Raw genomic sequence first — 27,297 nt, 5'->3', positions numbered from 1 at the left:
ACAAACGTGTGGTCCAAAAATTTTAATCTGTATATCCCTGGTGATATGTCCATTTCAAAACCAAGTAAAGCTGCTTGGGGATCTCCACATCATAGACGTTAAAGGAGGACGCACTGTAGATAAGAAAAGTGTAAGTGGAAAATACAGTAAGACACTACTTTTAAACTTAATCCATTAAAAATGGCTTTTTCAAAGAGGAAAAGCAATTTTGCCTGTAGCACAAATTTCAAGTATGGTATCCTGATAAATGTGATAAACTGGTACCCCTGAAACCAACCCAGCATGCCGCGAGCAGGGTTCAGGGTGTGTGTTAGTCGGTCAGTCCGCCACCGTGGTCCATACCTTAACGACTGCTGGGTAAATTGTCATGGAATTATGCTCAGAGGATGAATCCCACGGACTACTTCCTGTACTCTAAATCTAGAGCCACCAGTAGGTTATAACTTATCCGGTGGAAAATCTCCACACGAAGGATTGGCGCAAAAGGTATTTTTGTCAGCGGGCAGGCAGAAAAAAAACTGTTTTTATCCATTGATCCATCCATCCATTTTCTGCCACTTATCCGAGGTCTGTTGCAGTGACAGCAGGTTGCACGCGTTAGCCCAGACTTCCCTCTCTCCAGCTATGTTTTCTAGCTCCTTATGGGGGATCCCAAAGTCTTTCCAGGCCAGATGAGATATATAATTCCTCCACCGTGTTCTGGGGTGTACCCCGAGCTCTCCTCCCAGTTGGACATGCCCAGAACACCTCAGATGGGAAGTGCCCTGACGGTATCGTAATCAGATGCCCGAACTACCTTAAGTGGCTCCTTTCAATGCAAATGAGCAACAGATCTACTCCGGATGTCAACACTCCTCACCTTTATCTCTAAGGCTGAGCCCGGCCACCCTGGAAAGGGAGGAGGAAACTCATTTCAGCCAGACTGAGAGAGATTCAAAACACCCTGACGGAAGGCACTCGTCAGAGCTCGCCTCGACTAGGGAGACATGGACAGCCTCTAGGAGACGAACGTGGGAGGGGAGCTCAAAGACGAGGATCTAGTGGCCGGACTTTGGTTCAAGGCGGAGCACAGGGACGACATGGAGCCATCACCCTGTGGGCCCAGCACCTGCAGGTACAAGTTAACGGGATGGGGGTCTTTGCAAGCCAGGTGGCAGGCCGGGTTGGGGTGCCGATCCCTGGTGGCGTAGACCGGCTCCAGGGACGTGGAATCTGACATTTTTCTTTTGGGTCATTTCTTTCCTGTAGCACTGCATTCGTAGCGTTCAGTGAAGAACGTCCCTCACCGACTTTGGATTGCCATTAAATTTAGCGCAGATATTGTTAGTGATCCTTTAACATTTCATATAACACCACCATCAGATCCAAAGTTGTATATCTCCAATACATTGGTTTATGAATAATAGATGAGAAGCGTATAACAGTCCCATCAACCTCGGCTTTAATTTTTCCGTCTTTTAAATGTTGACTTAATAAAGGTGTACAACAATGTGATGAGTCACAGAAGCTAAGCTTTAAAACAAGTGAACAAGCAATGTCAGCATGCTGACACACTAAACTAATATGTTGAACATGCTAAACCTTGTGCTTGCTTAATATCAGTATGTTAGCATCGTCACAGTGAGCTTGTTAGCATGCTTTTTTTTTAAGCATTTAACTCGATCAATGCTGTGCAAAAGTAAGTACAGTCCCACAAAGCCATTAACATGGCGAGACACTTGGTCTTTCTGCTTAAGTATTTGACAAATAATTAATTACTCATATGTCAATCAATACTCAGGGTATGTCAGTGACTCTGCTGAGCTCAGTTAAGAAAGCATTGCTGTTTCCCCATGTCATTCCTGATATTTATCTACTACTACTTCATTCTTTACTAATTTTTTATTTGTCAATTCCAAAACGGCTTTGCACAAAGAATATATACATTTTCATATTTTAAAACAAAATTCACTGATGCATAAAAGCAAAAACCTATATAAGTATATTTTCACATCTATTATTTATTGTAGTATTGGAAATATTAAACTTAAAACTATACTGCTCAGGCTGTGAACTGCTAATCATCGAACTGCAGAAGAGTGTTCAAAGAAAGAAGACTCAAAGTGTGGCTGGTGTGTATTAAAACTGGAACACCTAGAAATGAGGAAAGAGGAAGATGGCCTGAAGAGCATGAGGAGGTGCTACGTGCCACTAATTGGCAAACCTAACCTCAGGCGCGTAAAACTTGCATACAAACAGGAGTAACATGTCCAAACCTGTGTTTAGTTCGTGAGACCTACAGAGACATTCACTTTTCAAGCAGATAGCCTAAGCGTGACCTAGTTGTGGGCAAACATGAATCTCCCTGCAGTTTAACTTTTTATAGCTTTGATAAAAATCTTTATGATAATTTCCCCAATGGGGAGGGTCCCATCAAAACCAACCTGCCTACTATTCCTACTAATTAAACCGGGAAAGAAAGGTAGCAATGCAAGTCAAAAATTTCACTTCAATAATTACATTTTCGATCAAAGAAGATGGACTCAAGAAATTCGACACATTGCCAATAATGGATGCAGAATATGCAGGTCAGCTGCCAAAAAAATGGACTAAGGAAATCGGAGATGGAAAACTAGCCTTATTTCCATGAAAAAAAAAAAAAAACTGACATGATATATGAGCAGTGCAAGACAAAATTACACCACAATACTAAAAGAAATCCCACCAGCGATAAATCTAGTTGTTGGTCTGTTGTTTTTCTGCGTCAAAGTAGGAAAGCACAAAGCAATTCTGAATGCAACATAGGAACTGTAGCTCTGACATTAGCAGTTTATTTGTGATGTAACAATTACTTTAGCTGTGGGCAATGTCACATTTGGATGCAGGCTGATTGTCACTATAGAAGACAGCTTGCAGTGTCAATAATTCATGTCTCTGTAGTTCATTAAAAAAAAAAAAAACCACAAAAAAACCTTAGCGTTAGTAGTCTTCGAGCAATCTCATTAAATTTATAGTAACATGGAGAAAAATATTACATTATCATAGGTAGTATATCATTTATTACAGTCGATGTCTCTGCTGCTTCTGGATGCAAATCACAGCAGGATGCAGTAAAATGAAAAAAAAAGGTGTGCATCATTTATCTGTCTATAACTGTTCTTTAGCAGCAGAAGTGACTGAACGGTTCCCAGTGGACACCGTGCTGTAGTCTGTGTGCATCTATTTAAGCATCATGCTCTTAAATTCCTCTGCACAACCATGAGGCATTGTACTACACTACTTGACACCAGTACGTGCACATGTGCTTGCACATGCATGGGTGTGTTTGTGTTTGTGTTGTGTCTGTGTGTGTAATGATGGCGGGGGAATGGGAGGTATTTCATGAATGAAAATGATGTACATTAATGTGCTTGGGCTGCAGCAATCAGTGGTCACAGTTGGAGGACCTTAAATAGTCTCATGGAGCCGAAACCATCCTTTCCAGCTTGGGTTATATCTTACACGTAAATTCCCCACAGGAATACACTGTTATTTTGGAATTAACAGATAAGATATGAAGGGCGAGGGATGCCAGGTAAAGGGGAATTTTTGCCGAGCCGGGTCTTTCTCCTCTTGCTTCTGGAGTTATCTCGAAACACCTCGGGTGCTGTGGTGCTGTTGTAGTAAACCTCGACTCAAGCTGTGACTCGCCTCGCCTGCCATGTAGGATTAAGCTCATTATCTATTCTGCTGATGTGAAACAAACACGCGCATTCACAACCAGTTAAACCTTAAGCCTGCCAAATTGACAGTCACAGTTAAAAACCGCCGCTCATTATCTGTGATCTAAAACAAACAAAAGATCGGATCTGTCCTTCAAATGAACACAACACAAGATATTGGAGTAAACTATACATATTTATATTTTGGCCAAGGTAACGGCAGTATTGAAACAATGAAGGGGTTTCTCCAAATTTACATACGCCGAAAATAAATTCTATCTAAACCTGCCTCTTAGAAGACAAACTGTTTTTACTCAGCAGGAATAAAACTGCTACCGTATTCATTTACTGCATTAAGAGCTTTTAGTGTCATATAGATTATAGGGCTACTGAAATAATAAAGTGTGTGCTAAAATGAATGAAAGCAGAAACATGAACACGTATGTGAAACCAGTGCTCCACTATCAAAACAGCTTTTAACTGGTAGAGTCGAAACAAATGGAAAGCCAATGACTGCAAATGTCTGTGGGAAGGAAGTGCCTCAGTAATGGTGGAAAATCTACACGCAGCGAGAAACTAACAGGGAAGCATTTCATTCAGAACAAACAAACCTAGTTTTGTCTTGAAGTAACAATACATATCATCAGTCCTTGCATTCAGGACCTCCTAGCTTTAAGGAAGAAGTGAGTATTTGCTTGCTGCTCATGCCTCTCAACCGCAGTTATACTCATTTCTAGCAGTTGCTATGGAAACGTGTTTCCCAGCTCCCCTCTCCCCTTATTTTGACATCACAGCTCCTCCTCCTCCTCCTCCTCATCCTCCTCTTTATGGCTGTCTGGACGCAGCAGTGCAGACTCGAAGAAGTGACTGTTAACACTGATGAGGCTGTCAAAACAATGCACATTTTAAACCGATCACCGTTACTGCCTTCTGTGGCTGGGCCATTGGTGATACGATACTCCAATGTCTTCACCAGTTAATCACATTCTGTATATAGGGATGGGTCATGATTTTCAAATATTCGAATAGTCATTCAGATATTTAAAAAAAATTATATATGTGCAACTATCCTGCCTTATTTCCCCAATTCCTACCAGCACACGGTTGTAATGCGTTACTCTTGTCAGAAGGTGGCGGTAAAAGCTGTCTGCCAGTTGCCATTACACAACATGGGGAGAAGAACACCATTCTACAAGAAAGGCAACCAACAGTGACGTCACCCGTCGGTTTGTGAACGGCCGTTAGGACGCCTCGAGTCTGGAATGTGTCCGGCGCCATTGGGAGCAGTTTGGAGCAGGAAGTGACCATATTTGGATGAGCTGGGGGGAGGAGCCAGCAGTGGATCTGACTGATCTGATTGGAAATCCGGCATTACAACATCCCGTCCACCGATAGCTGTAACCTGACTGAACGACACAGCCTTATTTTCTAATTAATGATGGATTATTTTCAGATGGACCTCCAGAAAACTAATAAGAAGGAGCGACTTTAGCCAACAACATCGAGATAACTGCTGGGGAAAGTTTATTGACTGAGAATTTTATGAGAGAAGTTGAATGGGAGTCTATGGTGCCGAAGGCTTTTTGGCGCCGACCTCTAGTGGCACCCGGTGGTATCGCAGCTTAAGGCACTTCTGCATCTGCCTCATTTTTCAGAGTCGGATACTACGTCCACTTTTACATAGTCTTTGGCTACCAGGCAGATAGGCGAGCAAAATTGTGTGGCGCGGGGAGATTATGTGCCGCGGTGTGAACACGAGAAACATGCAAAGACGATCGCAGCCGTCAAAACTTTCTGTGTGGAACTACTTCAAAACATGAAGATGAGGTGCAGACCAAACTCTGCAGTTAGAGCTAGCCACATGTACCACAGATATGCACAGTCATTGAAGTGAAGCACCGGGCAACGATCCATCAACAGATCAATAATCAATGGCCAGACAAAGTAAGTTTGATGTTGGGCGTGCAGCACAAACAACTACGGTCTTCTCAAAGACGAAGTTAAAAACACACTTCTTTGCAGATTTGCCTGGAGGCGTGAGGGAAAGGTGCATTAGTATATAGACAAAAGTTATGAAGTCAACCCTCTATACAGTTGTATTCAATGAATTTTAACTATTCATCTGAAACTCATCTGGTGCTGGTCTTATAATTATAGCCCCAAGCTGCGGCTTCAATATCTGCGAGGCTTCAGACACATGGGACATTATATTTGGGCATTACTTTTTAACCATAAGACTGCATAACAGATGGCCAGCAGCTCACACTAAATCTGTGCATTATCTTAAAAAAAAAAAAAAAAAAATGGAACCACTAGCAGAGAAACTCTGCTTCTTAATAATATGTATTTCAAAGCTCTCAGTCCAAATTACCCTTGTAATATTTAAATCTTAATCCCAAATCTTATTTCTGTGGCATTTATAACACTAAAGTAGGCTTAGAACATAATTTATGTGTACTTAGATCCTTTTCATAAGTTTTAACTGATTGATTAAAATATAAAAATATTCTGCAAGCCCAGTCCGCAGATAACAGGGTTTATTTTATGGCAGCAGAATGACGGGCAACATGTTGGAAAAACGAGGGTGTAAAATAGCACTTGAAAGACTGACGTAATGGTCATACTTATGAGTTATATAATAGGGCAACACACATTAGAATAAGAGGGCAAGGCAAGAGAAGCTGAGCTGCCAGAGTGGAGATGATTCAGGTTCCTAACGGTTGTTAAAGAGTGGCTGTTTGAAGGTGCTTGGCTGTGATAATGACGCATCATAAAATATGCCACATTTTGTGCCACACTACTTTTATCATATTGTCATCGGGCCAAAAAGATCCCTTTATTCTCATGCGCTACGACAGGATTCAACTAAAACATTAATATTTCTAGATTATCTGTATAAATATGAATGAGAAATTACATGTACCCCATATAAAAAGTGTGCCAAACATTTTTCTTGGGTTTTCAAAACTGACCTCTGCAACATTAAGATGCCTGTATTAGTCACTGCAATGCAGGATTATAATACATTTAAAGGCAAACATGGCATAAAGTGGAGCGCAGTGCATCAATTTGATCAACTAGAGAACTTAATTTTTCCAGTTTACCCAGTTGCACATGAATGTAACATGCTACCACGACTGGCATTTCCAAAATGCATTTTACAGAGAACAGAGAAGAACAAATAAAATACAATACAAATACAATGAGATGTTTAAGTCAAACAATGAGTCAAGCCACTAAAAATATGAGGTGAAACGATTTCTTTCTAATGCCTCTTTGAGCTACATTCCTCTGCCTCTCTGTGCTCGAGATCACGCGTGACTCGATGAGCTACGGTGCACTCCACTTCAGTGGCCGACAGAATCTGCCCTCATTCAGGCAATTTAGTGCGAGTGCCCCTCAGCATCTGCCTCAGCTGTGCGGCACATAACAAAAGCCTAGGGAGGCGGAGAGCTGAGCGTCTGTGACCCATCATACCATGCTGTGTGCTCCTGTAATGAGTCAGTATTCAGGGGAAAACAAGGCCACACAGAAATATAGACATTGGGCTGCCAGGGACACTTAAACTATGGGGGGAACGAAGCTTCTGGATAATCACAGGGAGGAGTTTAATGTGGCTTATTGAATAATTGTAACAATTCGGAGGCAAAAAAAAAAAAAAAAAAAAAAAAAAAAAATCCCAAAACAATTCAGAACAAAGAATGTTTTGTGGTCTACAACACACATATAATGTCCTGCCCTGAATTTAGAATTATGGCTAAAAGCCAGCTTAGGGCTCTAGCGGTGCTGTACAACCTGTGCGGGGATAGCAGTCTGTCACTATGTCTAAAAAAGACATGCATAATCCGTGAAATGGAAATATTCTTGGAGGCTGAAATCGGAGGACCCTGCAAAGGTTCTTTTTTTTTTTTTTTTTTCATTTTCGGCTTGAATCCTGGGTGGCAGCTACATGCAAGAATAGAGAGTCTGTGTGGCATGAACAATGACTGAAATGTTAACATCTCTGCAAACACAATGAATCACCACAGTCTGTCACAAAAGAAAAACCTGCTCATTCCTCCAGATTAATCATTACAGTGGGTCCCAAGTGACTTCCCTGTTAGTGCTAGTCACGACACGCTCCCATGAAAACAGCAACAACAAAAAAAGCCCACAAAGCAGCCGCCCCGCTACTTGCTTGAAAGCTTTTTAAGGTTTAGCGGAATATAATGCACTGAGACTGTGCTAACTGGGCAGACTTCCATGCATTTCTAATAATTACTGTACCAGCAAAGAGGGGGACTGGGAGGGCAGGAGGGCAGGAGGACTGGAGAGGAGGGAGCCAAAATCACCACTCAGCCACAAGATGCCTGTGACTACACAGAACCCCGAAGCCTGGCACGCTGCACACTGCTCTCTCTGTGTGTCCATTCAGAAGGCAGACAAGCTGGGACGAGCCGGATAAGGCTGCCTGCGACGCCACCAGGAAGAGGATCAATAGGAGGGAATGCACCATTTCGGATACGGCCAGACAGAGACAGGGGCAGGGCGGAGAGGCAGAGCTGCACTTGAGTACTCATTATGTTGTGTAGGATGACACAGTGTGTGCAGCCACTTCTGAAGTTATCTATGAATGGCAGGAGAACGACGCGAACCCTCCCCCTCCCCCCCACACCCCCTCCGGAGATGAGGGTGGATCACACTGTAATTGGATTAAAGCACTAATGAAAATAAAAACTAGCATTAGCCCGTCTCCATCAAGGTTACAGAGCTGAGGAGGATAATCATGTGAGCACACCAAGAGCGCGGGGTGGGTTTGGGGGGGGGGGGGGCACGACATCCCATGACCAGATACATATTGGACAACGTTGACCGTGGGCATCTTCCCCCCCCCCTCGCTTGCTGGCATGGAAACAGTTGGCTGCAGCCGAGCATTTTTGGACATCACCCACCAGCCGTCAATCACATGAGGATGTTCCGCCTTCCGTACTAACGGAGTCCGAAACACCTGCCAAGTATCAAATGCCAGTAAAAATCTGTCTTTGCCAGTAAATAAACAAGAGTCACCCACCACAGTGGCCAAGATGATGATGCCCAGCTGGCCTTTTCCCGTCCTCAGATTATATCCCCGCTGACCACGATAGACTTTCTCCGACCACGACCCAATCAAACCAAAGCAAAACAGTGGCTCTGTATCAAACAGGTCTCTGATCAACGGTCTCCACAAAAACACTGCCAAACTAATATTTGCCATAAGATTACAATGGTTAACCAGCCAAACGCTGGTTTAAAGAAAACCACACAAAGACAGCCAGTGTGATTAAATACAGAAAGAAGTTAGTTGAAAGATCCGTCGTGGAGCTCAGTAATCAAGTTAGAAATGACAGCTGCTATCTGCGCCCCTCATTACTAAATTTTTCACAACGTTCCTGACTTTACAGAACATGAAACAGCACTGAAAGTGAGTAAGTAGTGTTACAGTCATCTCATCAAAGAGACAGATCATTTAAAAAAAAAAAAGATAGAAAAAGCATGACAGGCGCTGTAGAAAGAGACAGCCTTGACCTAATCAGTGACATTTTAAATGGGTAATTATCATAAACACTTGAACACTTTCAGTGTTCATTAAGTAAAAGACAAATGTATAGTCTGTTTATCAGGTTTTTCTGGTGGCAGTTAAAAAAAAAAAAAAAATTATATTAAAGTTGAGGGAATGCAACACGATGTTTCCTCCCGTTATAGGATCTATATACATTGGATCGCTCCCTATCTTTCTAACCAGCCAGCTACCTCTGAATGAAAGCCTTCAGTTTGGTTAAATCTATCCGATGAGTCCGTGAAGTGCATCTCCCTGCAGGCCTCTCGCTCACGTAATCAAAATAAAACCCCATGATCGCAACACAAGAGTCATCTATGCACAAGACGCAGCCTCATTTACTTTATCCCATTTAAAATTGAACGTACTTTACTCCCCTCAGGGAATTTGCCCTCTGAATGTGACCCATCCTAATGCAATTATGAGGGCTGTGCGACCACACTGGAGGGGGCCTTGGTGGACCAAGTGCAGCCCTGAGGCCAATACCATGGTCAGGGGCAATAGCAGGTATAGCTTAATAACTAATGTGCATGTCTGTGGGCTTGGAAACCAGCCAGAGGAAACGCATGGCAACAGGAGAAGAGCGTGAAAACCGTGCTGTTTACTCTGAGGCAAGAGTGAGAAATATCTTTAAAGAAGAAAACATTGGTGAAAAAAATACTTTACGTGTTTTTAATATTTGAGCACCAATATTTTATTGCTTGTAACCATAAATTGAAAATAGCCTCCTGCGCCCTCTGACAAGGACATGCTTGATACTCCAGCAGCATGTTTGTGTTATTCAAGGCCATCACTGATGTCCCTCATTAATCCATGCCACATCTAATTGTGCTAAGCCATAACAATGGGAGATTTGCATTCTTAAGCAATAGTGCCAAGCTCCTCCAAAATATTTCCAGTTGCTGGTGCTGCTGACAAAGCTGGAACGTGTCAAGTTGTTGTTGTTGTTTGTTTTTTAGACAATCTATACAGGTTTAGTAACAGATTGTTTTATTTACTGTAAATGTGGCTTCGATTTAGGCAGAAAGGACGTTATGGTCAGTGAACTTCATGAAGTCCACGGTTTCGTGTTATCTTTCAGTCAACCAAGTCTCTATAACACAACTGCTGTGATTCAGATATTTAGCACTTTTTCTGAGACAACAAATTCATATTCTACTCATCGACCAGATGACCAGTGACTCATGAACAACCTGTTGCTACACCTGCTAAGGGAATCTGTTCATGTTTACTGTTAGCACGTAATGCCAAGTGCTCCTTTCTCTGAAAATTCAACGCATTAATGCACATTAAAGAAATCTCTCAGAAAAACACTCCACTGCACTTGATTTAACACCACATACAGTTATCTGCCTGAAAGAACAACAAAGGAAGGAATTTCTTTTTCCACTTGAAAACAATTTTGTTTTCATTTCCAGCATTCTCGTCATAGATATCGGTATCAAAGAGCAAAGCAGGCCCAGGGTTGTGTTTTGCATTCTTTGAGACAGACTGACGAGGTGTGGTCGTTCTTCCCAACAGCTCCACTGAGGGTGACAGATGGCACGGAGGCACCTTATGACACACACACACACACACACACACACACACACACACACACACACACACACACACACACACACACACACACACACACACACACACACACACACACAATTGGCTAATCAGAGGCTGGAGTGTAAAAATAGACCCAGGGACATCATTAGCCTCCAGAGAGTTGAGTACTCTATTTCTTAGGACTGGGATCTCTGGAGACATCTACTGAGAGGGAAGAGACCCACTGCCATTAATCCAGGCACTTAGAAAACAGGTTTATGGTGAATTAGACAGGGTTAAGCCCTTTTCTGCTTTCATGCCTGCTCATCATACATGTAGGACTCTCAACACGTTCTAGCTTCGGCTAAGTGGAATGGACTCATTTCAATGTTAGTGGGCGTATATTTGTCTTGAAGGTCAAAATAATCTTGACTGGTTTTTGAAGTGCGGTGCATATACTGATATGTTGTTGGTGGATCTCATGTGTTTGACCTTCAAATTACACCGACCAGTCAAGGTAGCTGATTGCTACAGATTCATCTTCCCTTAAAATTCATGAAATTCAGTGAGTCAGAGCTAAGACATTACACGCTGCGCATTTCATTGACTGTTCTGTTACAAATCCTGTAAGCTGCACTGTTGGAATACATTTGTCAGGAGTAAAAAGCATGAAGTCAGAAATTCAAGTAATTTCTAATCTTTTTTTTCCAGAAATTGTCTTTCTTCTAAAGAGGAGAAGGGATTCAGAGGAATTCACTTTTCATGTATCATTGGTTTACAAATTCTAGAACACAATTTAACATGTAACACGACAGATGACATTTTCAAAAACCGAAAATGTTGAACTTGTACGAGGCTCCCTTCCAGGTCGAATAGAAGATTCATCTGAGGGGGAAAAAGGAACGGCAAGCAAAAAAACAAAGCCTGGAAATTCATAGAAAATTAGGACTCAGTGGGTTGACCTTGACATCAGAGAAAGCTGCTGACACCAACACTCTTGTATAATCATTTACTAAAAACGAATTGTGAGTATATTCAATCAAGCCATCACCTGTTTGCAACAAGTGTAGAGTTTCCTTCAGGAGACCGCATAAGATCATGTGTGCAGTCTCTCTGTGGCACTGTGAAAACAAATTATTTTATTACTACCCCCTGAATTCATGTCTAAAACCAAAATTTTAGAGCAACAGCTCAAAGCGAGGGGGTAGGGGGGTGGGAGGGGCAGTAGCCAGTGGCTACACATTTTTCACGGTTACTGCACCTCTCTGCAAGAAAGAACTCTGCAAGTATTAGTAGACCGATGGCGAAGGGACCCAGTCACAGCCTATCAAAGGTGCATGTAAAGTGATTAACCAGGGGTAGGATAGGGTAGCAACTGTCCTCAGGGTTATTTAAACAAGATCTTTTTGAGGAACCAGCAAACTAACCACAGATGCCCACAGTATTTTTGGAATGGTAGGAAAAAAATGTCACCCTATCATTGAATAAATATCCCAGAACCTCAAGGTATACAGCAGCTCCCGCGGTGCAGCCCTCCACTTACAATTTCTCATGTTGCAGAAGAATTTCAACACCGTGTTCCCCCATGCTAATTTCCTAATTAAGTTCTGAGAAAATGTGGATGAAAACAGGGCTACCTGTTGTGAACAACACATTAAATTACCATGATTCAGACAGATACTGCAATCCAATTGAAATCAATCTTTTTTTCACCAAAATAATATTATACTCAATTGTGATATGCAGCAATTTTAAGAAAAGAGATTTACATGATGAGGGAAGCACCTTAGTGTGACTGTATGTGTTGGACATCTTGTGTACATAGACAGAAAACATACAGTATATCACTATACTGACAATCACAACATTTATTCCCAGCAGTCAGGTGTTAAATCACTGAGATCAGGACACCAAGTACAATATCAACAGGAACCAGAAGTGCACTCAGAGAGCGCATACTTCTGCTGAGGCTGATAGTCCACTCTTCTATGCAAATCTGCAAGTACAACCACTTTATACGACTGGATATGTTTCAAAAACTATTAGAATGATTGTAAGAATGAAGGTTCTCCTCTATGAGACCACAGTCCCTGCATCCACTGCAAGTACATGTACTGTATATACCAGAGGATTACTGAAGTTGTATTTCTGGAATGATCAATGTTTTGTCACTTTTGAACCTGACTTCCTTCTACTGGATTCAAAAGATGTATGACATTTAGTAGGCTAAAGTTGAATGGGTTGTTTCTTGGTACATGCTACACCCCTCCGCCAGGTTCAGTGTTTCCCCTACCATTGTTTTGGGAGAGGCTGGGCCGGCCCGCTAACATTACAGCAAACATACTGCTGAGAAGAGTGATAAGCATGAATGAAATAAAACCTTTTAAAGTCAATGCAACACACAATATGACAGAAATAGTTGATTATCTATCTGCCGCTCCTTTTAAAACCATACACCAGAAAGCCTGTGTGAATAATTTTTTCCATTATGCTCAAACTAACCAATGCTCTGAATGTCATAACAAGTGATGTCAAACATCCTTAATGCTCCGGTATGGTGGCTTACAACAGTATTCTGACCCTGTTCAGTCAAAATGTGTTTTAACTGTGTGTTACTGAGGCCACTCAGGCAGAGAAAGCAGCCATGCGCTGTCGGAAGGTAGAGAGCAGTCCTTCACAGGAATATCCCCGCTCTCCACTAATGGTGGTTGTTGTGAAGAAATCTCCAGTGGGTGTATGTGCGCAAGCCACTAGTACCACGGAGGATACAGTGGATAATTACTGTTTTCTAACAGCAGCACAGGCACAGATTTATGTTTTTTTTTATTTTTTTTTTAGATTAGGATTCACTGTAATCATGTTTTATTACTCAAATTTTTTTTTTTAAAACATGCTTTACACAATGCATTTTGTTTGTCACAGTTCTTCGGTATGTCTATAGCTTGAGAAGGACTAGAAACCAGAAGAATGGTATATTACCATGGTAACCTGCCTGGGTTTGGTTGAGTAAATAAACAGTATTTTACTGCTTTGTAAATATTTTGACCACCACCTAGAATACAAGTATTTGAACTGTTTTAAACTGCAGCTGCAGAAGAATGATGAAATACTTTGTAGTATTTAAGACACTAGTAAAACGATGAAGGTAATCTGTTCATCCAGACATTGAGATGAGGGATCGCCATTTTTAAGAAAAACTAATATTCGAAATTCGCATTAAACTATGAATTTTTAATCGAATATTCACCTGCATTATTTGCACTGCAACTCTTCATTATTTATGTTTTGAAAGAGTTCCACTCCGAACTTTGTGACGGCTGCAATCGTCTTCGCATGTTTCCCCATGTCCTCACCAGGACATCTAATAACCGGGACATCTTTTACCTGCAAACCTCCGGACTGTGTTCTTCTTCTCTCCATCTTATTTAATGACGGCTGGCAGGAAGCTTTTAGATGCATCGATATTGTAGATTATAACGACTATTCAAATAGTAGAAATTCGTGCCCAATCCCTAGTTGAGATCCCATTTTTAAACATTTCGGGGGTGCATCGATAACCTGGGTCGACACTGGCCTGGTCACTGTGAGTGCTGATGTGGGATACTTTTTTATTTTTTTTTTATTTCAGAGAGCTTGTCATCTGCTCTTGCACTCTATGGAAAAGATGCACGACGGGGTTCATGACACATCCGGCTTCTGCTGGCGAAGAAAGGATGACAGCTTTCAGTCAGTGGAATCAGTGAGTCATACTGAGAGATCCTTCAGGGAGGAGCGTGAGAGACATGGTAAAACAGACCCAGGCAGACAAGATGCCAGATTCCCACAAAAAAAGTTAGACTCAGAGATGGCTCTGTATTATTGACATTCTGGGTATTCATTTTCAGTCTGCTCTTTTGAAGAAAAACAGAGTGGTAACCATAATGTATTCACTGAGCATTTGTCAGATTTATAAAATTGCTCATGTTCATTTGTCCTTCATCCTCTTATTTTATTTTAATTTTACTTGGAATAGGCACAATTTTAGATATGAAATGTAACGACATCAGTTTCAATGACAAAACTGCCTGAAAATACTAGACTACGGAGGACTCCAACACTTTGTTGCTTTTTTATTCAGTTGATCTTTGGACCTCGCTATTCAATACTAAATTAGATGTATGAATAAACCTTTACGGCTATCATTTAGTTGTAGTAAGATTATTTTTTTGGTCACATTAATTGAAACATATGCCGCTGTGACGACCAAATTTTCCCACTGTGGGATTAATAAAGTCTAAAATCTTAATCCAAATCTAAATATATACCAAATAGAAAGCTTTGACGAGCTTTGTGGCACAATTCAATTTCAAAAATGGTTTGCTGCACTGCAGCTCTTTGTACTGAAATGAGAACAGTTCTGAATCAAGAATACTTTTGAATTAAGTCGTGACACCAAGAATCTGAATCTATTCATGGGCTTGCCAAAGATTCCCGCCCCAATGATTTATGCAATTGTATGCGTATGCAGGAGATATTTCCCACTTTTCTCCCAAAATTGACCAATTTCCTCCCCACTGGCATCCCTCTGAGTGTCTGCAGGCCGCAGAATGATGTGTGATCATCACTGGCTATTACGATAAAACTTGTGAGTGTTTCTGCACCTGAATAAACTGAGAAAACTGTGCTGATAGTTCTCTACTGCCCTACACTTGGATAGCGTATTGACCCAAATGTAAGCCAACCATTTTTTTCTGGAAATTAGACGTTTGAACAAGACAACCACGTGTCCATGACATTGGATATTCTTTTTGAATAAGGATAGAGTACCAGAGTATTGCATTATGGGTTGTTTGTACCCAGGCGAAAGTTTTACATTGGTGGCACTGGCACTCAAAATTTTTATTGAATATTCAAACTGTGTTCTCCTTCACCCTCCACAGCTGGTTGAAAAGCTCGGACACACTTTTACTGCCCCTTTCAACAGATTACAACATTTCTTCTTATCATGAAATGTTGATCACAATAAAAATGTACAGCTACTTTCAGTTTATGCAGCTCATTCAGCTCTGCGCCAATCAGAGCCCTGATAGCAGAAACACCGCCATCGCTACGCTAGTTTATTGTTTGCCATTGGCCTGCACACTGGAACTAAAACACAACTGCTGACAAAACCTTCTGTCCTGAACTTACAGTTACCAACACAAGTTTGTTTACCCTTCCACAGACAGCTCTGCTGCCGGCCACCGAGTCCTGACCAGCTCCCTCTCCTGTGTGCCACTTAATGGCAACGCTCTGATTTCAACTGGACAGTCTGCAAACCCATTTGGTGGCTGTGCAGACCGGTGACATTTCAGGTGCACCTTGGCGACCAAAACGGATCCTCAAAGCATGTAATTTCAAGTCTGTTTATGGAAAATCAGCCTAAAACTGTTTCGTGAGCCGACTTTAACCTGCAGGAGTTCTGAGGACTCGTGTCAGGTGTTTTTGCTGACACAGAGGAAGTAAATTAATAGTGAGTGATAACAAGTTCATAGTTTCTTTCCCTGGAGAAAGGAAACAGCAAGAGAGCCAACAATTACCGTAGCAGTGTCACTGGTGTTGAGGTCAAAATGACTGGCTGGAAAATGCTAACTGTCAGAAAAATTATCGAGGAATTGCCTCGCTGCGCTGACTCGGTGGCGACTGAGAAAGTGACCAGCCTACGGACATGCACACACACATATGCTGGCAGGTAGCCAGGTATTAAGAAAGTAACAGTTCAAACTTATGTATTATTACAATAATAATAATAATAATCGTTAAAAAAAAACCTAAAAAAACCCTAATTTTCTTTCATTATTTTAAAATTACTATGATTTTGAAGAATATCGTGTATCTGCTCGAGATTAAAAAAAATTGGCCAGCAGCAACTGCAGCCAGAGGTTTAACGGCAAATCTGAAAATGTAACAATAGTTCATAAGGGCAGTATGACTTTCACACTGCCATGAACCTTCCCAAACACCATCAGTGGGTTAAATGCAGATTAACTGTTTCACACAGCAGAATCTGAGGCTCAACAATGGCCTGGAATTAATGTCCAGCACACTAAAACAAGGTGTCAAGAAAGACAAACTTGCTATTACATGGTCGATGGCAAACGGTCCAGAAATGGAGGCGTAGTGGTGAGCTGTTACCAAGCCCGATGACATCCAAACATTTCACAACAAATCTAATCCAACAGCTGCACCGGGCCACTGACGAGTTGACCGTGGTACTCCAGTGACCTCTGACTCAGAGAGGGACTCTTCAATCTTCCAGTTACACATTCTGTCCAGTGTGTGTGTGTGTGTGTGTGTGTGTGTGTGTGTGTGTGTGTGTGTGTGTGTGTGTGTGTGTGTGTGTGTGTGCGTGTGTCCGGCTCAGAAATTACACTCAGAGGTTTGTTCAGTTCTCCAAGATATTGCCAGTTAATGTCAGGAATGCAGTTCTGTAAATAACTACCCAAATTGGTCCTTTATAGCATCAGAAAATTGCTTCCACACCCAAACTTCAGTGGTTGCTTTTGATTGGCTACAGTGTGTGAGATGAGATGGACTGAATCTCTTTATGTGCGTTACACCTTCCTAGTGAAGCTTCTCTGTCAGGGGGGGGGAAAGGTCGTTATGACTTTGAATGTCAGAGGAAATATGTCTGAACATATTCCAGTTAGCAGTTACAAACAGCTCAGTTTGAAGTGACGAGCCCATCAAAGTGTGTGTGGCGAGACGCTCATGTGCCAGCAGGGAGAAGGCAAATGTGGGAGAGATGGTTGAATGTTTCCAAAGCATTCCTCATTCATTATTCATTGGTATCAATCACAGCAGCCTGGATCACAAAGGTCAAAGGGGATGTTACGTGTCAAAATGATTACACTCATACAATGTTCCATTTTCAATGAGAGGAATCAGCAAAGCATTACAGCAATTGAGAAGATAAAGCAATAAATGATCAATTAGGTTGTACAAACGGCTCTAAAAATAGGTCTAAATATTTCATGTTTAACACAATATGGAAACGGTTATGCTACAAGGAGTTTTCCTCCCAAATTAAAGGAGTTTCCGTGTTAACGTGCAGGCTTCTTTCTATCTTTGGACATGCCCATTACATAATTTGAAATTGCTGTGCATGAATGAGAGTGAAATGAGGTTAATTTCCAGCCCCACTGATATCCCCTTCTAAATTTTCCCTAGAAATCCTGATGCGGAGACATTTGACCATAAAATATAATCAACTCCATAATGATCCTCCCTGTCGCTGTAGGCTAATAAGTCTGCAAAAAGGTGATTATTAAACAGCATGTTGTCGCGAGTAGGCACATTTTATGAGAAGAAAGAGCTAACCATTTCTATGCAAATTGTGAGAGTCACTTGTGTCCGAGTTCCTTAAAGAATACTCCGCATGCAGTGCTTACCGCAGGTAAGGCCTTGCATCAGACAAAACCTGTCACATGTAAAATTGTTAAATGGGCTCAACGACACTTGAGAGGCTGTTATAAAGACTTCTGCCGCCCGGCTAAGGATCGCTCGTCTGTGGGAATCACTGCCTTCATTTCGGAGTGGACCCTTGCATGTTGAATGGATGTGACAGAGCTATAGCTGCTAACGCTCCCCAAGAGAAAGTGCCGTTTTTACCATGATCTAATTAGAGATTAAAAATAAATGCTATTTTTTTTTTTTTTTTACTGAATGGGTGTCATTGCACTACTTCAATACTGGATTATTGTATTGGAGACATTCTGGTTTCTAATCCTAAAACAGTCACAAAAAAATATTGTTTAATATCATCACTGTAAAAGAAAGAGTGAATCCATCAAATAATTAAGTGATGAGTGATATATATATATATATATTATATATATTAAAGGAAGTTCGAAATAAGAAAGTAGAAAGAAAATATGAGACGTATTGGAAAAGTAGTACAAAAAAAAACTGTTCTAACGTGTCGAAACACATGACATCTTATGCTACAAATGATAACAGATAAACTCTTAAATGCTCATTTCCAGATACTATCATACTAAATGGTATTTCCAATATGTAACTGTCAGGCATTATAAAATTAGTCAGCAGATACCCTTTAGAGTTAATCTGCAATAGATCTTTAATCCTCTGAGTACGGGTGGGTGGTGTTTCATCCCCTACTTAAGAAGAATTATTCATCAAGCCATCAGTGACAGAAAGGCGATACCATATCCTTTTTATTTTCTAAGATTAGCTTCTTCAACGGCTCCTCTGAATATTGCTGTTCGTGGAGAGGGGCTGTGAGCGATCTCATCGAGAGACGGGCAAAATCTAAAACGTCTACAATTGGGTCCCTGTTGGATTTTTGTACGCAGGGGCCTCATATTAGGCAACATCTAACTTCTCTTTAGTTTTGTGAAGTTGATGAAAATACACTTAAAACTGGAGAAGTGTAGTCAGTGCAGCCCGTTCACAATCTAATCATACGGACCCCAATTTCAGCTAAAAAGTCTGTCTTCTACTTCTTCCACAAATCTGCACTGTACTCGAGGGAGCTGAAAATCTCGTTGCCATTATAGCTCAACTTCCCTTTCTGGCATTGAAATTGAAGTTTCATTGTTTCTTTTTGCATTTTGTAAAAAGTGAACTTTACAAAGGAATAAGTGTTGGCATTCTCCAGATACACGGAGGGTAGATCAAATGGCGGGGATACGAGGCTTGTCGGAAGCTGAAGGCTTTTCTCCAGCAGTACGTTTTGATGTGCAGTTTGGCATCGTCTCTAGTTAGCTGAATGTAGCAGTGAATAAACTCGAGCAGCCAGGGAGTTTAAGTGCCATTAGCGGGCAATGTATTGTCAATTACATCTCATTTGGCTGCTACCGCTGCAATTACCAGCTGCTTTCTCGTCTTAAGGAAGCCAACGTCGTCTCAGATCACGTCCTTTACAACTCCCAGCACGTCTTGGGTGTCGGTAGCGTCACTGGTTCAGCTAGCGGTAGTTTTGATTGGTCGGTCAGGTGCATCTCTAAACAGGTCAAATACATCTCCAGTTAAAAATTGTGCTGGATTTAGCTTCAAATTTTACGACCCCGTTTTAGATTGCCATGCTCCATTAGGCTTTGTTCAGACTGCAGGCGAGTCACATTTGTCTCTCCAATCAGATCTTTAGGACGGACTGTCTGCACTGTTATTCACAAGGGAGCAGATCAGACTTGGTGTGTCCAAACATCACCAACCTATCTGTATGGGTAGCTGTGGTAAAAATATACACTTTCCAACACGGAAGCTGCCCGCACAAAAGTGTCAGCTGACAATATATTTGGGTTTCTGTCTGTGGAGTGTTGCTGTTGCTGTTGTTGTTGTTGTCCTCCACAGCACCAAAGTCTCCGTTCTGTGATAGCTCTGATAGCGGTAGCACAGATTCTGCTCACTCCGTCTCTCTGAAAATGACGTTGTCTCTTGTGTGTCGTGTTGCAAGTGACGCAAGAGATCTACACCAGTTATCTCGGTGTTGTCAGTTAAAGGCACTCCTTCTTATTCGTTTTCAAACCACTTCTAAATGTGTTTTGCAAAAATCCCATTTCATGCGTTTTTATTTTTACTGGCCAACATTCAAAAATCAATTGGGATTCAATCTGGGTATGAAAAAAAAGCCCAGATTTGTGCTGTCAGTCTGAACAAGGCTTTAGACACCTTCAGCAGCCTCCCCCCACGATGGATTTCTTTTTTTGGTTTTGTTCATAATAGCACAACAAGTTGACGGCAATACCTCCGCCTGTAGAGGAGCACAACGATGACACATTATGGTGACTGCATAAAAAGAAAGCCTGTAGCACAGCAATCTGAATTTCCCCTGCTCTACGGATGGTGACGCGCCTTACAGGGTTTCAGTAATGAATGCACCATAATGTGCATGGATGCATGAGAAGACACACACACTGCTTCTCTTCACTCTTCACAAAAGAAACTGAGAGCTAAATCCTCGCCAACAGCATGTTGCTTTATCGGGGCGAGATGAGATACTCATTTTCTTAAATTAGACGTACTGTACGATCAAAAAGACTCGGTAAGCTGGAGTTGAGAAGACTCATCTGTGTCTCTTGTAAAGAGGGACACAGCTCCTTCCAGCATGGGAAGTGACAGGATTATAAGATCATTTCCTCTTTCAGGGCCCACATGAGCCTCAGACAAGGCTGTGATGACTTCGTTTGGGTCACAGCAGCCCTGATTTTTTTTTCCTGCTTCTCTCTCTGCCAAATAAGACACAGAAAGGCCAAAAGGAGCCAGGAGGTGCTCTCGGCTCTCTTCAGGGCCGACAAGCAAACAGAGAAATCACTCTATTTGCAAGCAAATAGCCTGGAGAAAAGGTGACACGGGCCTTTGCGCCACTGAAGGGGACTGGTCAAACCTTTGGTAAAAAATAGAGAGAGGAATGAAAACAGCCACATTTAAATGGCTCAAAGTTGTTTCCATCATTGTCAATTTAATCATAAGGTAAACTCAGCTGTTTACAAACAGAAAATCTTATCGTGCTTAAAGTAGAACTGGAGCACTCAAAACATACAATTACAGTGTTGGCGTGTTAAGCTGTCTGGCCTTTGACAGTCTGCAACACTCCTTGACTCCTTTTGTCCCACAAAGCGAAAGCTTTGTGAGACGCCATTAAAAGCCTGAAGGTTTGTCAGTTTAGGGTTACATGTCCGCAGGGAGCCTGTAGTCACAGCGATGGCCTCTTTTTTTTCCCTTAATTTGATGAAGGGCACATTGCTCTAATTTCCTAACAGAGCTAGGATCTCAGCGTGCTTTCAGATTCGAAGCAGTCTTAGTATGAAGTTATTGCAACTTTTGGGTAAACAGCAGCGTCTGAAGCAGGTTTTCAGTATTCACGTACACTAGCGACAGAAACACAAACCAAGCTCGTGTCCCAGGGCTGTCTGGGCTCTGTGCATTTAACCCATTTCATATTTTTAAATTACGGCTGATTAACGTCAGTCCTTCATACAATAAGTCAAACCTCATGGGAACAGCATCAGGACTCAACCACGGCAGATGCTAATCAGTAAGAAAAGCACTGCTAAGCCCCCAGTGTGAGCCAGCCCTCGGGAGAGGATGTTGATGGATGTTGCTCCTCCAGAGCCTCACAGGGTCACGTGCACGTGTAATGTCATCTTTTTAGCGTCCTTAGGCGGTGAATCTGCTCCGTCCTCTCAGACCCGGATCTGTCTGATCCACTCCCCATCACCAAAGAGTCAAGTAGTCCTGGTGACAACAACCACAGTCTCTCTCTCTCTCCCTCCCTAAAATGGGTTTATCACTCACTGTTTCACAGCATTTACATTTTGGGAAATTACTAGTCTGAATAGATGAAGTACTTGAACACTGGACATATAAAAAGCTGACCTACGTCTCCCGGTTCAGTAGTTGTGTGTTTCTTTTACAGTCTGAAACAAATCCTGGTTCAATAAATCTCCTCTAAAGCGCTGGAGTAGCCTGTCAGTAGACACTCTGATGTTGGCAGGTTTAGGTATTTGATAAGACAAAATAAAAGTAATTGGAGGTGAAAAGAAATGTTCTTGGATGGATTTCTCCGCTGGATCTCCGAGTGTAAGGTTTTAATGCAATTTGTCAGAGTGCTGCTCGACACCAGACGTCAAAGGCCGGTGCGGTTTAGCATAATTCTGAATGTGCACGTTAACATGCATTCGTGTTTGCTGCTTTAATTTTTAAGTGTTCACACACAAACACATTTTCTGTCCCCGGTGGTTTTAATAGGATGGTGAAATGTGTTTCGCTTAAGTGGTCCGATACAACACTGTGGCAGCTGTGTGTAACACCGAGCCGTGAGCATATGTGCTGTCAAATGTGAGTGTTGTATGCTTTTCCCTGTTCTATATTATTGTAAATGGAACACCTTTTGGGTGTTTTACTTGACAACAGAGGTAAATTAAACATGGTCAATCAGTCGCACAAATGTTAATGAAGAGATTAATCAATAAAGTATAAAAAAAATAAGCTGCAACGCTAATTATATGCTTTTCCACTGTGGCCTCTCTGCAAGGTTAAACATGTTGAGCAGAGATATTGAGAGTCTCATTAGGGGACAAAGTGTAAAGCTCTTCATGCTCAAATGGATGCAGTAATTGTGCAAAGTGATTGCTTGTGGTTCTGTCTGTGACTGAGGAGAAATCAGCATTATTTACAGCAGTGTGTTTTGGACGAGAGAAATCCATTTTGGTGGAGCTCCCGAGTAAATTCGTCATATTGGAAGCACTTCTGCCAGTACACAGGGCCCAGCTTTATTAGGCTGGGGCTGTTGGATTTGCAGCCATTGCTTTTGGCAGTGTTGACTTCCATCCTAATAAAGCGAAGTCAGACGTAAAAAGGTCTGGAGCCGTTTGTGTGTTGCCCTGCGGTCAGCCATGCCTCCATCTTGCTCTGCAAGTGGAGCAGCATGGAGCTACGTCATGATTTCAACCTGACCTGACTGATGATGTAACACCATGAGTAAAACAATCCCGCTGTAATGTAGAGAAAACACATTTTCCTGTTCAAAAGGAGCCGTATGCTGAGATTCATTCACCAATCTCACATTTTGAGGACATTTGGAACTCATCTTTTTTTTTTTTTTTTTAATCTCACCTAGCTTTTCTTCAATTCTCTCCCTTTTTAACTCCCACAGGCTATATTTCATTTTCTGAAATGATTTCATATTCCAGTTATCAGTTCAAAGAGGATCAATTAATAATGATGTCAGGAGGCTTACCGGGTTCAGTGAGCACACAGCTATCAGGAATGGGAGATGGGAGAGAAAGAGGGTTAATCCTTCCTCAGTAACAGATCGGTCATTAAAACTGCTACCCTACCATGGTAATCATCTATACATTAGGATCTCCGGCCATTCGACGACTCCAGGTTTAAAAATGCCTTTTCTAAAGTGCCATTTCTGACATTTGTGAAGATCTTTGCAAACCCTAAAAAGGTCAAATCAGTTCAGAGAAAACCTTTAAATTTTAGCTTCAGCGACGATTATGTGAGAAAGTGATCAGTTAATTAAAGGTGGTCTCCCTCGTTAAAGGTCAGTATGTGGACGACGCGGCTCCGTTATATCTGTATTTAACAAAACACATTGTGCATAACTGTATATTTAAGCCTACCAAGTTATCATGGATAATATGAACCAAAACCAAACCTCAAATTCTCCACTTTCCTTCCAAATTATGCAATTAACTGGCTGGACTGTGCATTTGCAAGAATACGTAAAGAATTAGGACTCAGTTGTTGCAATGAAATATATTGCAATGCTGTAAGCGAAGCAATAGGTTGTGATTTTTAGATCTAATTTTAGGAAAATTGTCACAGTATGAAGAACATACCATAAAAAGGAATACTGTCACAAAACATATGTTGATACTCAAGCACATCAATATCTTCTTACACCCGAGGGGCTGATATATTGATCAACATAACAAGAAACTGCAGTACAAAAATACCAAAGATATCTCAGAGGACATTTAGAAATGGTGTCACCATTAGGTTACATAGTTTGACAACTATATTGTTCAACTACAAAATGTCCTATTAAGTAAAATTTTAATTACAACTCTTCAAAGTTTTCTCAACCTTCATGACACTTAGGGGCAGTATCCAATCGGGCTTCTTTTCACAGCGTTGTATTTAAGGCAGACAGTCCATTTTTTTTTTAATTAGTTCTGTAATTATAATATTACATGAAAGTAAAGTAGAGTTTTAAGTACAAACACCAAGCCCTCCAACACTACTACAGCGCCCAAGCCTTCCTGAGACTGGGAGAAACCCTGATATTGGCAATAAAACAAATACATTTTAGGAATCCTGATCAAAAACAATATTATTACATGATATTTTTGTATTTACAAATATCAATACTAGCTTCTGTCGGGCTATATTACACAGATGTATAAAGATACTTTATTTGGAGAGACTCAAACCCTGCACATCTCTCAAAGCTTCAGACACGAATAGTAGCAAGCAAAAACATAGAAAGATGTTCGCTCTCAAACAGAATAGAGAATTTTTACAGGCTGAAGCGTCTCCGTTTATTCTCGTCACTTTTAGATCACAGGCTATTTACAAGTAGCCCATAATTGACCACGCTATACTACAAGTAACTCAAAGTACATGCATTAAAAAGCAATAAAAAAAAATTGTTTTTAAAGTGTCAGATCTACTGCAGTGTTCTTACATGAGATTACAGCAAATTAGTAAACATAATCCCAATACCTGAGGTCATGCAAACTCTTTTTTTTTTACTGAATATTTCCCAATGAACGCAGGAGAGATTGCATTACCATTACAACGCAGTGAGGGCTCCACTCCCACTGCGTTTTCCTCTGCTGCCCGAGGAACACCCCTGCACACATCCGACCGTACATAAAGGATTAAAAGGCTATCCCACGAAAAAAAAAAAAAAAAAAAAAAAAAAAAACCTAAACCCGAGCGTGGCTAAGAGGACCACATCAAACGTTAAAGCACCTCGCATGTCGAGCCACCGACGTTAATCAAAAAAAAAAAAAAAAAAAAAAAAAAAAAAAAAAAATGGGCGTGCAAATGCTGTTAAAACGCAATTTCACACAAAACTCTCTCAATTGCGTAACGACACATTTCACCAACTTAGAGGATCTGATTTCAAAGCCTTTATCGTGGGCATCTGATTACATAACAGATGATTCAGAGTGGAAGTTGTGCTTTGCTGTGCATCAGCGTGCCAGAGGGACCAAATGATAAAGCACCAAATGTCCCTGATGGACCCTCCACGGACTTCCACGCCGGCGTCCGTCGTCAACACCGCCGGACCTCGGAGCAGCGTCGCACCTGCGCACACACGCGGACAGGTGCATGCCAATTGTAGTTTGCATAACATATCTTTAACGGAGAGGCTGAAAGTCCGGCCAGAGGGCTGTTTGTGTGTGTACAAATACAAGGAGCGTCACTCCCCATCAACAACAAAACACATCCCATCCAAGCAGGCACCAACGGCCCACATCAACACGACTGCAAACGCAGCAAAAAAAAAATTAAAAAAAAAAATGTAATACCCACGACATCTTTCTATTCACACAAAATTATCCAGATTAAAACCACGTTCAAAGCTTTGGGAATCACATGTTATTTAAAATGTGCAATAATGCCAAGTCAGCGTACAGGATGGGCAGGCAAAAGAGCAGAGAGAGAGTGTGTGTGTGTGTGTGTGTATGTATATGTATTTATGTGTGTGTGTGTATGTATTTATGTGTGTGTGTAGATAATAGCACCGTCACACATTAGCAGAGACGCCGTACTCACAAACAACAGCTCGACAGTAAGCTAATTAGCAGCCGTCGTGGCACCGTAACCAGCGCACCTGCTGGTTCGTGCCTGCGGGCGGAGGAGGCGATGCCCGCGGTCCTCCTCACCGCAATTAAAAAGGGTGGAAATTAACGGGACGTTCACTCACAGCAGAGCGAAAACATCTTTTAAAAAAAAAAAAAAAAATTAAAAAAAAGGGGGAATCTGGAAGTAAAAAATAAAAACGCGTCCTCGGAGTGAAAGTGTGGGATTTTTTTGTTGTTGTTGTTTTTTTCTTACCTGTGAAGCCCACGAGAAGCAAGGCTAAAAAAACATCCCTTGACCGGACCATCGCAACTCCCGAGAGCGGTTTAAACGGCGTAGCAAACGTCAAGTCTCCGCTCGCTCCCCACGGTGTCGCCGCTCGGGTTTCGTGTCCCTCCCTCAGCAACTGTTCATCCTAATCTGTACGGCTGAGCTCGTCGGTGATGAGTGTCGGCGGCGGCGGCGACGTTGAAGACGAGCAGCGGTCAGAGATTAGCGGTGATGAGCGCCAGTGCTCAGTTCAAAGTCTGACTGACAAGCCGAGCCTGCTCGCACGCGTCGATTACTCCGCGCGGGCGGACTAAAGGACCTGCCGTTAACTAGTGCGCGGGTCTCAAGGGAAAGCGCCGCAATATAGGCTGCATACTTAAGCATTTAAAACAAAAATAATCATAACGTTGTCCCAAGATACACTAACAAAAACACACCAAAAAAAATATTAATTTAAAATTGTTTTCTGTGAGAAAATATATTTTTGGGCTATATGTTTTATCTTGTCAACACCACTGGGGAACCATCCCCCCTTTTATAAAGTGTTGTAACTCAAGATCTATATAGATATCTATAAATATCTATAGAGATATATATCTATAGATAGATGCAATCAAGCGTTTGCGATTACTTGCAATGAGTCTTTTACAGCTGTGGAGGGATGTTGGCCCACTCATCTTTGCAGAGTTGTTGTAATTCAGCCACATTGGAGGGTTTTCGAGCACCAACCTCCTTTTTAAGGTCATGCCACAGCATCTCAATAGGATTCAGGTCAGGACTTTGACTAGGCCACTCCAAAGTCTTCATTTTGTTTTTCTTCAGCCATTCATAGGTGGACTTGCTGGTGTGTTTTGGATCATTGTCCTGCTGCAGAACCCAAGTTGGCTTCAGCTTGAGGTCACCAACAGATGGCCGGACATTCTCCTTCAG

At 41.7% G+C, this 27,297-nt stretch overlaps 1 protein-coding gene across 1 annotated transcript in view; it reads right to left on the bottom strand.

The window, feature by feature from the left end:
• The window catches only part of ncam1b (neural cell adhesion molecule 1b), a 70,162-nt gene extending 43,534 nt beyond the window's left edge, over positions 1–26,628 (bottom strand). Inside the window, 1 exon segment of the mRNA XM_069712912.1 lies at positions 26,353–26,628. Within this exon segment, the coding sequence (XP_069569013.1) occupies positions 26,353–26,404 (52 nt within the window). The 5' untranslated portion in view covers positions 26,405–26,628.
• Between the last annotated feature and the right edge of the window lie 669 nt (positions 26,629–27,297).

Source organism: Brachyistius frenatus, unplaced genomic scaffold (genome assembly GCF_029030835.1).
Source record: "Brachyistius frenatus isolate BFR_SWC_R1_liver_20210118 unplaced genomic scaffold, ASM2903083v1 Contig_114, whole genome shotgun sequence".
Taxonomy (NCBI): domain Eukaryota; kingdom Metazoa; phylum Chordata; class Actinopteri; family Embiotocidae; genus Brachyistius; species Brachyistius frenatus.
This window is presented reverse-complemented; position numbering and strand designations above follow the sequence as displayed.